We start from the raw sequence: 16358 nt of genomic DNA, 5'->3' as shown, positions 1-16358 counted from the left end.
GAAAGACTGAAACCACCCCAAGACGTGAAATTTAGAATAGTTCAAAACTCTCATATGGCCTATATAAAGCTTACTGGAATAGAGAACTTATTAATTATGGCGTATTTTTTCTGGGAATTCTTAAATTGTAAAGTTTTAACTGTGCATTTTTGGTTAGTAAACTGACTACTAAGTAACACTATGTCATATATTTGACTGTGCTTTTTTGACTATCAAGTAACACTGTTTCACATGTTCTTACTACTTGACTGTGCATTTTTAGTTGGTAACTGATTACTAAGTAACACTAAGTCATCTTACTATTTGACTGTGCATTTTTGGTTGGTAAACTGACTACTAAGTAACACTGTGTAATATCTTCCTACTACTTGATTGTGCATTTTTGGTTGGTAAACTGACTACTAAGTAACACTGTGTAATATCTTCCTACGATTTGATTGTGCATTTTTGGTTGGTAAACTGACTACTAAGTAACACTGTGTAATATCTTCCTACGATTTGATTGTGCATTTTTGGTTGGTAAACTGACTACTAAGTAACACTGTGTAATATCTTCCTACGATTTGATTGTGCATTTTTGGTTGGTAAACTGACTACTAAGTAACACTGTGTAATATCTTCCTACGATTTGATTGTGCATTTTTGGTTGGTAAACTAACTACTAAGTAACACTGTGTCATATCTTCCTACTATTTGATTGTGTATTTTTTCTTGGTAAACTGACTACTAAGTAACACTGTGTAATATCTTCCTACGATTTGATTGTGCATTTTTGGTTGGTAAACTGACTACTAAGTAACACTGTGTAATATCTTCCTACTATTTGATTGTGCATTTTTGGTTGGTAAACTGACTACTAAGTAACACTGTGTCATATCTTCCTACTACATGCCAAAACTAATTTAAACTTAACCAATAAAAATCCTTTTTCTATGGCCCACTCCCAGTTTTAGAAGATTATTAGATACATATTTTGTGTGTTTTTAATTCTTTTTTTCACACAATTCGGCTAATGATAGGATATTTGGAGGGATATTTCATTGAAATAGAACTAGTGTATCGTTTATCATTTCAACTAATAAATCGTGTAGGTAGTTAAAAATATTAGAATGAAATTAAAAAATATTAATTTTGTAATAATTCTATTCGTTTTTTCTTATAAATTATAAGTTATACTAGCGGCCTCGCCCCTAGCCTCTAGGGGCTTTGCCCCAAGAGGTTTGATCAACCTAATTTTTTGTATTTTAGATTTAAAAAGAAAAAGTAAAAAAAAATTTTTTTTGGGGGGGGTATTTTTCATTTTTTGGGGGGGTTGGGGGTGTCCCACCCCCCAAGAAAATAGCTTAAAACCATCACAGGACCAGTATGTATATTCCCTGAAGAGTAGAGCCCAATCGGTTCAGTGGTTACTGAGATCTTAAGCTTCAGACGGACAGACGGACAGACGGACAGACAGACGGACAGACATCGTTCTACTTTGTATTATAGATATATATGTGTGAAGCAAGATCTCGTAAACGACACAAAAATATATTCCTGCGAAAAATTCAAATGTACATTAGTAAATTTTGAAAAATACACGTAGAACATTGTTTGCTCCTTTTTGAAGTACAAGTTTGAGTTGTTTTTATACCTGGTTTTAAAATGGACAAATACAGAATTGGTATTTATCATATTAAGCAAGAAATATTATGAATATATTATTCTTATATATGGGTGATTAATTAGAATTTAAGTTAAACATTTTTACAAAATAGATTTCTGAATTAATTTCGATTATATTTTGGGGAAATTTTTTCTTGTGTGATGCCAATACCCACCAAATAGCCTTAAACCTTCCCTGCTCCATTACTAAACTTTCTTTAAATGGTTTAAGCATCGATCAAGCCGTTTACGAGATTTATCAGGACACAATCATACAACTTTCTACTTTTTAAATAGGGTTATCATTATGTATTACAAATCTAAACTGAACATTCTTCTGACGTTTTTAATAGGTCTTTGAAACTCTGCTATAATTTATAAATTTTTGGTTTTGTTTTGACACTGTTTACCAAGAATTAAGGTAAAGAGTGGGCGGAGTTAAGAATCCCAGTATAAAATTTCAGCGGTCAAAGCGTAATAATTATCAGTTGTTTGTTGCCATTTGTGCTGTCAAAATGAAGTTTACATACTTGTTTATACTCTTTAACGTTATGATGGCGGTTATTAACGGTGCTGCAGTTAAGGATAACGACGCAACCGTCGTCAGCGACAACGTTCAACCCCGTTTTCCACGCAAAAATGATCCTGGTACCCGTCTGTACGGCGCTATTCATCTGTATAAAGAGAAGCCAAGACCAGCGCATAGTAAATTAATTCTTCATCATTAGAACTAATTATAGAGAAGCTGATCTCCTTACAATCCAACAATAGATTGATTTTTTGTTTGTATATTGTATATTTTGTTTGATTACTTAAAGAAATAAAATAATATTTGATTTTTTTTCATTCTTTTTAGGTTAGCTTTTAGGTTAAAGTATACAAAAATAAACAGCCCCTAAATAATATTATTTTAGTTAAGTAGTATCAGTTAACCAAACAAGTCCTAAATTTTGGCCAATGGATTGTTTTAAGTCCCCCCCTCCCTCTTCCGACTAAAAATACTGAGCCCTTTGACGATATGGTTACAGTCGCTAGTATCTTAATGAAGTGAAGATTACAATTAGGGGTTGAAACGTTTGGACACTTTACTTAATAAACCAACCAATCAAACTCCATTTAAATTCCCCAAAAATGTTAAGCCAACAAATAAGAAAACATTAATATAAAACTTTGGGGACTCGTATAATAAACAGCCCAATATCCTCTCCCTCCCAGAGTTAATCGTCTATTGTCCCATCCTTAGATATTCTTTCTGTCGCGTCGCTTAAAATGAAAGGAGATTGAATTTCAACCTTTTTAAACCATTTAGACCTTTGCGCTTAACGCGTTGAAATCATGGATATATTTTAATAAAAACTAATGCCGTTAATTGTCAATTTCGTCAATTTTGTCTTTGATTGGACTAGTAAGGACGTTTTATCCACGGTTAAGTATATATTTAATTGTTGTATCGTTATTAAAGATAGCGTTTAAACCATAGAATATAATTTTAGCAATAATGATCAAAGGTTGCCCTAATGTTGACAATAATATCATTCCATAATAATATGTTTGTACAGCATATTGATAAGTTTAATAATATAAAACATCGATAACAATCAAATGTTATTGCTAGTGTTTAATGTCTTTTTGTTAGTAGAATGTTTATCTCTGATTTGAAGCGTCTGAATAAAAAAAACAAAGGCTTCTACATGACTTCACAATTGATAGAGGTGTGAATTTAAAAATAAAAGATTTTTTAACAATGTAAAACTCTTGTCTAAACTATACCTAAAGAACTAATACATAAAGGACGTAAAAGGTTTGGGCTTATTATATTTATAATTATATTTATATATTCTTTTTTTTTCTGTTCTCAAAAATAGTTTGTTGTAATATATTCACAAAATGAATAATGAAAACTTACAAAGCTTAAAATAGATGTCTGGTATTTATACATTACTGTAAAACTTAAATGTAAAACAGCATATGTTGATTGATAATACCTGCTATGTTAAAGAAGTTGTCTTGTATGGGGGGGGGGGGCTTTCCCTGGAAAACTCATTACTAAAGAAGTTATCTTGTATGGGGGGGGGGGGGGCTTTCCCTGGAAAACTCATAACATACACACAAAGACTTTTTTTTAGCATATTAGTTGTTGAACACCAAGTTCTCTGTCTAGCCTAAAATAAAGGGTGTATCCTTAACTAATTCATTTAATTGCGCAATATTGTTCAATACATGCGGTTATTTTTATGCAGCTGGACTAGATTTTTTCTTTAAAGCTTAAAAATATTTAACTTGTGTTTTGCTTTGCAAGATCTTAATATGACTGAAGAAGCTTCAGTTTTTAGATTGGTTAATTCTAGGGCTGTAATTTTTTTTCTGGGAGGGGAGGTTGGGGGGTGTAGATTGAATCCGTGGCCAATATGAAAGGCAATTTTTAAGCTTATTGGAATCGAAACTAAACTTGCTTGAAAAACACACTTTAAACATAAATAAAAAACTTTTTATTTTACTAATATTTAATAATCAAACCTTTGATATTAATAGATTGGTTTTTTTTCTGTTTATGGGCCAAGGCATCTAACCTACTAGTTTTTTTCGTTTTACGCTTTTGCCATATCTGTTAGAGGTGGATCAATTAATATCTTTAGCACTGTGAGTTTTTTACAATAACAAATGATAATGTTGCAAAACAAGTATTTAATTATTGATAAAATGGCTTAGCCAAACTTACTTTCTTTTGCCAAAAAAAACATTGCTATTATTTCTTATTATCTTAGAGAAAATAATAATGCTATTTAATTTGGTATTGATCTTATGGAAATGCCTTGGCCCAAAACAGGCAAAACTCCTTGCAATCCACAGATGGGATATCCAGACAAAGATGGTGAAAATAAAAGGGTTGGTTGTCTGCATTTGAAGCTACTTTTATAAAAGTCTTTGGTTACGTTGTTGTCACCGTCCCAAGATGTATTAGAAGGGTGGCTACCCAAGAATTCAATATAAGCCTTTTCTTGTAGTCTTGCATCATAAAATGAATGTGTAACGTATAGACAAAGATACATCCTACTAGAATAAGATGCATAGAAAGAAATTAAGGATTGCTTATCTTCTGCGATTTCACTTTAAATCAAATTGGACCACTTATGCAATTGGATTATTTAGGTTTTATTATGGGAAAGGGGAGCCCCGCAGAGTTAAAACTCCACATAAACACTTAAAAAAAGGGGTGGGGGGATATTTCACTCGTCAGATAGAGGGATTATACCGTGAGGTTGCACATATGCGTGCCAAGTCTATTATAAACTTTAATACATTTCATTACTTTTATCAATTGCGAAATTTTTAGTAGCAAAGCTCCTCCATAGTACGTACGTGCTTTTCTGTGTAAATATGTGCGTCTCCGTGTGCAATTATCTCCTTTTCTTGTCTATATTGATCATTGTGTGAACGTGTGTATTGCAAATGCATCTCATCTTTGAACATTATCATTCTTGTTTCTCTCTTTGCAATTTCTATAACAACTTTTTTTGGCAAGCGGTAAAATTGTTTTGTATTTAGATAATTTATTTTTGTGTGGAAAAAGGACATTTTTGTTTTGTATTTTGGTAGCGAAACTACTTAAACTGATTAATATCATCTTGATTAGAACCGGTTCTCAGCCATACTGAAAAATCGCGTAGAGCAGATAAATTTCCACGAATATCAAGGAAGGAATCGTGAATTATTACCAGTATTATCAGTTAGTTTGTGCTATTTTAAGTAATATTTGTGTCAGTTTGGAAGTGTAGGTATACCTTTCATGTATTTTATAATTTGGTCATTAATTTCATGGTTTAAAGGGATAAGACAATGGATATAAAATTTTTCTCAACATTTTACCCAGGACTCCGATGCCGCGTGTCAGATGCGAATATGCATAATAAAAAACAGTTTAGATGCATTAAAAATTTGTTTTTAAAGAGGATTTCCTGCTGATATTTTAAAATTGATAATGGTTGATTTTTTAGGCTTACAGGCGGCTAACGCCCTGATTTACCTTTTTTAGTTAAGAATATTTAAGATGGTAAATGAATATGGTATTGAATATTTGTCCTTTTCCTCCCTGATTAAAGGAATTAAACCCCTTAACAAGATAAATAATACCAAGTTATTTATATAAATTATACATATAAATTACTCAAATACCTACACGCTATCAAAAAACCAATTAAATTATAAATACTAACAAGTGTGAGAACGTCCAAAGTAAATTTTACCGCAGAAATTAAAAAAAATGCTTAAAAATGTTCTGTTAATAGACGGAAATTTTATTTAAATTGCTGTTCAATTGAACTTAGTTTATAGCAGACATTGAACAGACTCATGGAAAACAGATTATTGAGCATGCTCGCTACAAATAATGAAAAATTGCACTACATTAAAGCCGTTTAGTCCAAAAATGGATCTTAAGTATGTTAGGTTAGCTCAAACACATTTTACTTCTTGAAATGAAATTAAAATATTTTACATGAATAAAAAGTGTATATTATATTGGAAAATAATTTCTAAAAGTTTATAGTTTGTTTTATCAGTATTCTATTTTTTTTTTTTTTTTAAAGAAAATAGATGTATTTGCAGTGTTTCAAAGAAGTAAAATGTTTAGATGCCATCCTTTTATATGAAATAGTAGCGTTTTTTGTCTGTAGCAAAGGATCTCTCCAATTGCTCAACAGATTTGGTTCTACTTTACAGTGAAGCTTCTTATAGGTCTAGGGAAGGTTTATTATTATTTTGGGAGAGGGTACGCCCACCCTCCCAAGAGAAATCACCCTCAGAAAAAATTACGACTCCTCCCAAAAAATTAATTTATAACTAAAATTAAAAGTACCTTTAGGGGCATCTAGGTGCAAAACAATATTACATATTAATAAAGTAGCACATGTAGAACTTTTTATTTACATACGGTATTATATGAAAAAGGTATGATTCAATTTATTTAAGGCCCCGTTACTTTGCATATTTTTCAGATGGGTCAGAAATGGTCAAAATTGCTTAAAAAAATTATGAATCAAAAAGTAAACAAACTAAAAACCATAATAAACAAGAATATGGCATTAAAACCTAACTAATGACGTTTCTTATGGGAAAAAAATAGATCTCAACCTAACAATTAATAAAATACTCTTTTTGAAACTTGTCCAAAATATCTTCGAAACCAATTTTTAGCCATTTGATCCCATAGTGAATTTTGTCCAATTATTAATATCTGTAAATAAGATCTTGTGATTAAGATTCTTTGCTGGAGATAGGGGTATGTAGATTTGCAGATTTATATCTTTAGATAAAATATTTAATATAGCTTTTAATCGATTTGAATTTTGTATCAACAAATAAAATATTCTTTTGAAATGACCAGCGGAAAACTTTGAGGAAATTTGAATATAAAAAATTCTTCTATTTAATTTTTAAAAATTAAATTTATATTTTAACAAATCCTATGGAATGTACATATGTTAGTTGAAGTGCCGCGAAAAATCCGCAATGAAATAAACTGAAAGCTACGCAACTGAAAATTTGAAATGAATGAATATTTATATGTAATGTTTAACGGCCTGACATAAATTATATGTAAAGAAATATTGAACATTTCAGGGAGGAAAGTTATTGGGGATTTGATGTATGATTAATCCAGGAATTTTAAGGGATAAGACAATGAACGATAATTAGCAAAATTACCGCTTCTGTAGATAAAAGTTATTCGGTCACTGCTAGTTTGAACCAACCAATTAAGATTCAATAGTTTTAAGGCTAACTATGTATTACATTATTAACAGATCAATGCATGGTCTTTTAATATCTGATATGGCAGCATTTTTTAACACTTTTTAGGCAGTTTAGGGTGAGATACAAACCCATCACCTCTCAGGCCACGATTTGATGCGTTAAGTTTTTTGGTACAGTCGCGGATTAATATCAGCTGATTACCTCGCTAGAATTTGGTGGATTTTTGTCACCTCTTGACCCTTGGAATTATTTTAACACTTATTTCTTCCCAAACGGACAACCAACCCACAATTTTATATTTTACATATCTTGTTTTTCGTATTTTTCCAATAAGAACCTTTTAAAAATTATTTAATATTATCTGTAATCCATTTAATGCTAATTTTACTGGGCTGCTTAAAGCAGAGAATAATTTATTACTAGAATATAAAACATTATTTCATATCAATGTTGTTCAGTAATATATTACACACAAAGACACACACACTCAAAAACACACCACTACACACACACACACACACACACATACTGCATACACACATCTGAAGAAAAGGAAATACCTTCCAACAGTTTAAAATAAAATCGTAGCTGTGCGCCAAGCATCAAGAGGCTCTGTATCCAAAAGGGTAGAAAATAGCCTAAAACAACCCAGAGTCATAAATCTAAACATGGGATAGTTTAAAACCATTACAGGACCCTAAAAAAGGGAGTTCAGTAGTTTTTTTAAATCTTAAGCTTCCTACTTAATTTAAGAAATTCAAATAGTTCTATATCTAGATTTTTAAAAATAATAACACACAGCATTTTTGATAAAATGAAAATTTCAATTATAACAGAAAATAAAACTCAATTATTTAATAAACCTCTGACTTACATACCTTATTTATGAAGTAGCTGCGCTATTGATAATGTTCTTGATATAGGATAGATAACCAGCTGTTTAATTTATTAACAGTCAAGTTGTTATTTGCTCGCTAATTGCTTACTAAATTCTTGATATAGATTGCTAGACTTAAATTTTAAATAAATTGATTTACATTGGATTAACACATGTTTTTTTCTGAACTCTAGTATGATATTGGTTAAAAGCATTAAGGTTTTATTTTAGAAAATTTCAGGCAACATTTTATGTTTTTAAAAGAAATTCTTTTTTTTTACTAATCTAAAGTTAAATTGATATGATTTTTTATGTAGACTGAAGAGGAAGCCATGTTCACTGAAATATATTTTGTAAATAAATAATTATGAAGAAAAGGACTTTTTTACTCCACTGAAGTTTTTAAACCTTTTACCTTCTAAAAATATTTTTTTTTCAGGTCACCGCTGTACCCACGACAGTGCAGAAAACTGCCGCAACGATATGATCGTGAACGGCGTGAAGCGGATAGGAACAAGCCTCCGCAGCGGCCCAGATTACTGTCCGCGGGTTAATTCCACCGCCAACGGCTCCCCCGAGATTTTGGTGTCCGCAGGACTACCCAAGAGTGTCCGCGTAAAGGTAAACTTTCTTTAGCAGATTTTATAGAAACTACATTTATTCAGTTGTCTAAGGGTAAAAGATATTTTAATAGAAATTGATGACACACAAAACTACCCATTCTGTAGATTACAATTACAGTGCACATAGGGGCAACAAGGGGCAACAATTCACCACCCCCAAATCAAGTTTTAAACATTCTATGAGTATTATCATACCCAATGTACATCATATTTCAAAGGAATCGTAAAAATACGCTTTTTAAGTAAGCATTCTAATGCATGGAAGTCAAGAAATGCAAAAATTTTCTTACAGAAAAAGGCATACTTTTTGTGTTTCACCAACAATTTTAAAAGTATTATAAAATCTCTTAGAAGTAACGTAATTAGACAAAATAACTTCTGACGAATCATGCATTACATATATTTTGACAGTATAAAAGAAAAAAACACAAATTGAAGAAATTAGTCCTAAATAATTCTAGTTGAAGTCAAGATTTTAGTTTTTATTTGTTTGTTTTTTAATCAACATTTAAGTAGACAGTATCAGAAAACATGTTTTCACCGGGTGCCACCGGCTAAAAAAGCGATATTTGATTACCCAAAGACATATTTTAATCGCCAGTACTGGTTTCATTTACCCCCCTGCGCCCCCGTAGGGGTTTTTAGCCCGTTTTCTGAACGTGGGTGCACGAAAAGCTTGTAAGAAAAGGCGTTTAAATGCGCTTATAAAGTCAAAACTTAAGATATAATTCAAATAAATAAAAGACACAAAAACATAGACATATTGGGAAATATTTATTCTGACTTAGAATTAAAGTTAATAATAAATATTTTCAAGTTCTATTGCACTAAATGATGGTGAGGAGAGGGGGGGGGGGTAGATATACCACACTTTTCTGGGATCTTGCCAAGTCAAGTATCAACTGTTGGGAATATCAAAGGATGACTCCATGCAAAATTTGAGCCGGATCCGGCCAAAACCGGCCGTGAATTTTATAAAAAACCGGTTTTTTTCCGGTTTTTAGGGGGTATCTGTAAATCGATTCAGCTGGAGCAAAACCGGTTGGAGGTACAAAAAATTTTACTTCACATGAAATTTAGCCAATGTAATTGCCTACAAAAATGTACTTCATCATCAACTTGATTGGACAACTCTTTCCCCTCCTAAATGTCCATTAAAATCTCGGAAACGGCAAAAATCGCCAAAAATCACGCCTTCGGCGGCGAATAACGGCTAAACGGTCAGCCGGAGGCGAATGAAACATAAATAAAGAAATGTCCGCCTCAAAAAGTTGTTCAACATCAATGAGATGCTTGAAGTCTCTAAAACGACTCCTTCCCCTCCTTTAAGGGGAAAAAATGAAAAAACGTGTTTTTCAAAAGTATGCCCACTTCGTGGGTGTGGGGGGCACTGAACCTGTCACCCCAGGGTCACCAAATATAAAGTCTAGGCAGCCCACAATGCTGAATTTTCACCAAGTGAAAGTCTTGTGTCATTATCTCTTTTGAGAAAAAAGTTATTAATTAATTAAAATTTCAAATTGTGATTTTTTGATGGATTTCTTTGATGAAATGACAGGCCAGTCAATTTTTAGGCCATTTTTTGCGGTTTTTAGGCCGTCACGCCCAAACGGTTTGAGATAATCTTACAGGACCTTTTGCCCAACCTAAGTCTGGTTATTTGTGAGGTCTAGGAAAAAAAATCAGACTTACGCAAAAGATTATAATTAGAATCTTTACACAGAAAAATGGCACGAGGTGAGTGATAGAGGGGGAAAAATGAGCCGACCAGCGATTTTTGACGGCGCGCAGCGACGTCGTGCTTCATCCAATCCGGGATTTTTTTTTTCTTAGACCTCACAAATAACCAGACTTAGGTTGGGCAAAAGGTCCCGTGAGATTATCTCAAACCGTTTGGGCGTGGCGGGCCAAAAACCGCAAAAAATGGCCTAAAAGTTGACCAGCCTATCATTTCATCAAAGAAATCCATCAAATAATCAAAATTTGAAATTTTAATTAATTAATAACTTTTTTCTCATAAGAGATAATGACACAAGACTTTCACTTGGTGAAAATTCAGCATTGTGGGCTGCCTAGACTTTATATTTGGTGACCCTGGGGTGACAGGTTCAGTGCCCCCCACACCCACGAAGTGGGCATACTTTTGAAAATCACGTTTTTTCATTTTTTCCCCTTAAAGGAGGGGAAGGAGTCGTTTTAGAGACTTCAAGCATCTCATTGATGTTGAACAACTTTTTGAGGCGGACATTTCTTTATTTATGTTTCATTCGCCTCCGGCTGACCGTTTAGCCGTTATTCGCCGCCGAAGGCGTGATTTTTGGCGATTTTTGCCGTTTCCGAGATTTTAATGGACATTTAGGAGGGGAAAGAGTTGTCCAATCAAGTTGATGATGAAGTACATTTTTGTAGACAATTACATTGGCTAAATTTCATGTGAAGTAAAATTTTTTGTACCTCCAACTGTTTTTGCTCCAGCTGAATCGATTTACAGATACCCCCTAAAAACCGGAAAAAACCGGTTTTTTATAAAATTCACGGCCGGTTTTGGCCGGATCCGGCTCAAATTTTGCATGGAGTCATCCTTTGATATTCCCAACAGTTGATACTTGACTTGGCAAGATCCCAGAAAAGTGTGGTATATCTAGGGGGGGGCTAAACCAAAATCTAAACCTCTTTATGTTTGATGTTTTAATGTAACTAAATAATCGTTTCTATAGATTATTACAAATATCAGGGATCTAAAGGGATAAGACAAAGGTCAATAAATTGTTGTACATCCCCAATGATAATACACAAAATTACCCCTTGTGTAGATTAAAGTTAGTAGTTAAAACGTTTGAACACACAACTGTAAAACTTTGGGGACTAGTGTTATAAACAGCCCAATGTCCCCTACCTCACTGCGGAAAGGTAAAGTTAATATGCAAATAACGTGAGGTTCTTATAATTATTCTAAATTGGAATTAGCAAGTAGTATTCTGTCTGTCTATTGGTAATGCTTTGTTTTTAAATTATGTAGTTACAGGGTATTCATATTTAAAGTCAGCAGTTTTATTTAGAAAGGGAGGGGACTGTTAATTACACTAGTCCCCAAACTTCAAAGTTTTATAATAACGTTTTTATATTCGTTAGCATAAGAACTTCAGGAAATTTAATTGATTTTTTTTTGGTTGGTTCATTAAGATGAGTGTCAAAACTTTTCAACCACTAATTGTCATCTACAGACAAATAATTTTGTAATATATTTTATTAAATATGTATTTATTAAATATGTATCAATATTGGGGATGTACATATTAATCGGTTATTGTTTTGTTCCTTAGATCCCTAGGTGTTAATTTATAATACAAAGTAGCTTGATGTCTGTTTGTCTGTCCGCCCATCCCTTAAGATCTCGCTAACCACTAAATTGAATTCTACTCTTCAGGGAATATATCTACTGGTCCTGTGGTTGTTTAAAGCTATTTTTCAAAAATAAAAATCCCCCTCAATTTTTTCATATTTCTATAATTAGGGTCGGTCCGTCCGTACGTCTGGTACATTTAGTTTTTTTACTTAACTTAAACAGGCTAGTATTGTCCTATCGATCTCAAACTTTTCATGCTGATTTCTACAACAGTTAGGTACGACTTAGAAAGCACAGCAACTCTATAATCGTTACCAGAAAGTCCGTACATCCATTTATAACAAGCTGATTTTTACTTTTTAGACAACAAATAATGGTTTTGAATGTTAAAAATATCCTATTCATCTGATTTTTTGAATACTATTGATTCCTATTTCAATAACGTCTATTGTTATAAGCGAAGCATCTCTATAATCAAGTCCTAAAAACGTCAGTATGTCCTTAAACAGTAACATGTATTTAATCAGTTTTGATTACAATTTTGTATAGACATGCATTAATATTCAGTTCTGACACTTCACAAGTGTTAATGTTCGTTTGTCCTTCCATTTCAGAGCTTCGCTTCTTTCATGGATGTTGTCATCCTTTTTTAATTACCTCTTGGGGCAAATCCCCTAGAGGCTAAGGGCGAAGCCGCTAGTGTACATATAAACAGTAAACAAGAATCATAATATTATTATAAATATAGATATTAGTTAATAAAAATTTATGTTAATCATGCCCACATTTATAATGGATTTATTAAACATAAAAATAAAGTGAAACTTGTAGCTTGCTAAAATAAGGATCCCCATCCACCCCAATTTACACCATCCCCTCCCCTCCTACTGAAATGAATTCCATGACCCCAAATTTGACACTTTGAACACTAAAATCGGACTACAATTAACCTAGTTACACTTTAAAGGGCCCAAAAAGCTAGTGATAGGGTAGCTGCGCTACTAAAAAATTCTCATATTGCTCTGATAACCAAAACCCCTAATTAGACATTTTAAACACGAAATTCAAGATAGTTGATGGATAGATAGATGGATAGGTAGATGAATAGATATATGGATAGATAGATGGATAAGTAAATGGATAGACAGATGGATAGATGGATGGATAGATAGAGGGATAGATTGATGGATGGATAAATTGATAGTTGATAGATAAAGAGATGAATAGTTGATGGATAGATAGATGGATCGATATATAGATGAATAGAGAGAGATGGATAGAGAGATGGATAGATAGATGGATAGATAGATGGATAGATAGATGGATAGATAGATGGATAGATAGATGGATAGACAGATGGATAGATATATAGATAGATAGATGGATAGATTGATGGATAGATAGATGGATAGAGTAAGGGGGGGCTATTTTCGGGAGGGGTTAATCTGGTAATTTTATATCTACCTTCATAAAATGACCTTTATCTCCATGTTCCTTTCAAATGACAGAAAAAAACATAAAAGCAAATTTGTTTGTTGTTAAATTACCTACAAAAAAGTATAACATGAAATTTTTGTGAGATGAATTTTAAGGGTACAAAATAATTAAATCCCCTTTTTGGTTGATTTGCCCCAATGTGCAGTGGTTGAAACTTTTTGGCACTCAAACTAATGTACAAACCAATCAAAATCAAAATCTTAATTGGTTGGTCTAAGCTTTTCAATCAATTGTCTTATTCTGAAGAAGGGTTAGGGATGTACATCAATTTAACGCTCATTGTCATAAGGTCATTTTATATTCTAGTTACCGAATAGTTGTGCTTCTTTAGGGAACGAAGGTTTTGTATTTTATCCTTGTAATACTTTTGCCGTAGTATTTATAAAATTAACCCCATAGCTAAACCAAACAATTTGACTCCTGATATAAATTTTGCTCCTTTAATGATGTGCTTCTTATATCAATATTTTTAACTAGTATCACCTTTCAGTTTTGAATTAGAAAGCCTTTGACTAAGATGTTATTTTATTTGATCAACATGACTTTATGGACTAATCTTAATTGGCTTTAAGGAAGCATTTTTTCTCATTAGCAAAGCTTTTTTGGTTAGTAATCTTTTAGTCCACTACATTTCCCGACTTTTTCCACATTACATTTCATTTGAATAATGTTACGTTTTCGTTAATGATGACAATTTTAGCATTAATCTTGCAGTAAAGCAATATAGTAAGAAAATTGATATAAAATATACGTAGATATTATTACATCTGTCGTAAATTTAGGTTGCTAACATTGATAACATTTATTGGTCCGTTCGTTCATCCAGTAGGATGGGTGGGGGGACGTTATTTTAGCCAGCAACTAGTTTCACCAAATACAAATAATAAAAAATTCATTAAGAATAATTATAATATGAATTTTTCTCTCGAAAATGTAGATATTCTTTGCAAAATAAAAAGGTGTCCCAATTTTGGCTGTTTTACTGTATGCAAAAATGGTTATTGCGACACGGTTGCATTAGGGTCAATTTTTGACCTTCACAGTCAAAATATGCATTTTAGTGTAACATCTAAACAGTCAATTTTTAAAATATCATGTAATGAAAACTAAAGTTTCTAAGATTTATTACTTACACTCAAATCAAGTAAAAATTTTTCTTTTTTTCTGTAACAAACAATGTTGTCAAGAGAAATTTAAACTTGATTAAAACTTGCTTACTTCTAACTTTTCTATCAGTTGATTCTTTAATTATTCTTTGTTAATATGTTAATAAACAAGGATTTCTAGCGAAATATTCATTATATATAATGGTGGAAAAGTATTAACACCTGCACTTTTTGGGTGCTTTTTTGGTCGGCAAGGGTGTATACTTTAGAGGGGGGAGGGAGTTATGGTAAATTATGCATTTTTAGGCAATTAACGCTGCACATTTTTTGTAGAATTTTTAGCCAGGGAGGTAAAATATAACGGAAAATTAACGCCATTAGCCTCTAGGAATTTGCATCCGAGGAAAGGATTTATGAAGTTTTGAATTTAATTAAACAAATAAACTAATCATAGATTAGCAGTTCTTATGCATTAAAGAGAATATATATTTTATCTAGTAGCATAATAACATAAGCTGTGAATCTTGTATATAATTGTATGAAATGCCAAATCGATATAAGAATCATTGCTTCAAACATTCATTACAGGAACCTTTACATGATCTGGATTCATTTAGTAATACCAAACTAACAGATATTAATATTAACATCTTTGAAAAATTTTCGGAAGTTTTAATGGATTTTTTTACGTAAATTTTTCTCATTTTTTTGTAATGTGCATGAAATTTATTGTATCATGCAACTATGGAGATAAGATTTATATCGAGATGTTAGATTTTATTAAAAATGAAAAATATGAAAATCTGTTTTGGTTTTCACCCAAAGACGTAAATGGTTAGTGGTTTAAATGGATGAGACAATAGATGGATTAAAGATTTTTAAATATTTCACAGATCGAATCTACATTTTATATTGAATTACAAAGTTTTATGATATTCGCCTGAAGATCTCGGTAACCGCAATGAATGTATTGTATATATTAAATGGCCCTTTGGTGGTTTTAGGCATTTTTTAGGGTGGGTGGGAGACAATCCTCTTAAACAAATTACCCACCAAAAAATATATGGTTTTATATCTATCAGAATTGATTTATTTTCTAAATAGCTATCCCTGTATTTCATCAAGGGTAGGGACGAATATTCTAAAGTATTATGCATTTTTATCCCACTCTCGGACAATTATTCGCAGTTATACGAGAGTATCAAATTCTTTTGATTTTGTTCCCTTTCTTGAACTTGCGTTGTTTTAGCCTATTATTTTTACTATCGTATCCGCGGACATTTGTCTATAAGACTGTCCCTTTCCGAGATCTTGCGTTGTTTGAATGTGCACGTCTATTCTTTTATCCTTTTCTCAACTTTATAAAGCGACACAACCAAATATTCCTACCAAACCAGGGATGGAGGGGACATTGGACTGTAAATTACACTGGTACCCAAAGTTTTATTTGAAATTTGATTAGTTTGTTCCATATTAAAAGTTTACTTTTTGACTACTAATTTTCAACTATTTCA

General features: G+C 32.2%; 1 protein-coding gene across 5 annotated transcripts in view; it reads left to right on the top strand.

The window, feature by feature from the left end:
- Positions 1-16358, top strand: part of PlexA (plexin A) — a 246742-nt gene that overhangs the window by 170814 nt on the left and 59570 nt on the right. For all 5 annotated transcript variants that reach the window (XR_013881838.1, XM_080169604.1, XM_080169603.1 and 2 more), the window contains exon 16: positions 8712-8893. Coding sequence is in view for 4 of the 5 variants with exons in the window: in XM_080169604.1 (XP_080025730.1) it covers positions 8712-8893 (182 nt within the window). In the remaining variant the exon portion in view is untranslated. The remainder of the gene's footprint in view (positions 1-8711; positions 8894-16358) is intronic.

This window comes from Acartia tonsa, chromosome 8 (genome assembly GCF_053477335.1).
Source record: "Acartia tonsa isolate MP-2025a chromosome 8, ASM5347733v1, whole genome shotgun sequence".
Taxonomy (NCBI): Eukaryota; Metazoa; Arthropoda; class Copepoda; order Calanoida; family Acartiidae; genus Acartia; species Acartia tonsa.
This window is presented reverse-complemented; position numbering and strand designations above follow the sequence as displayed.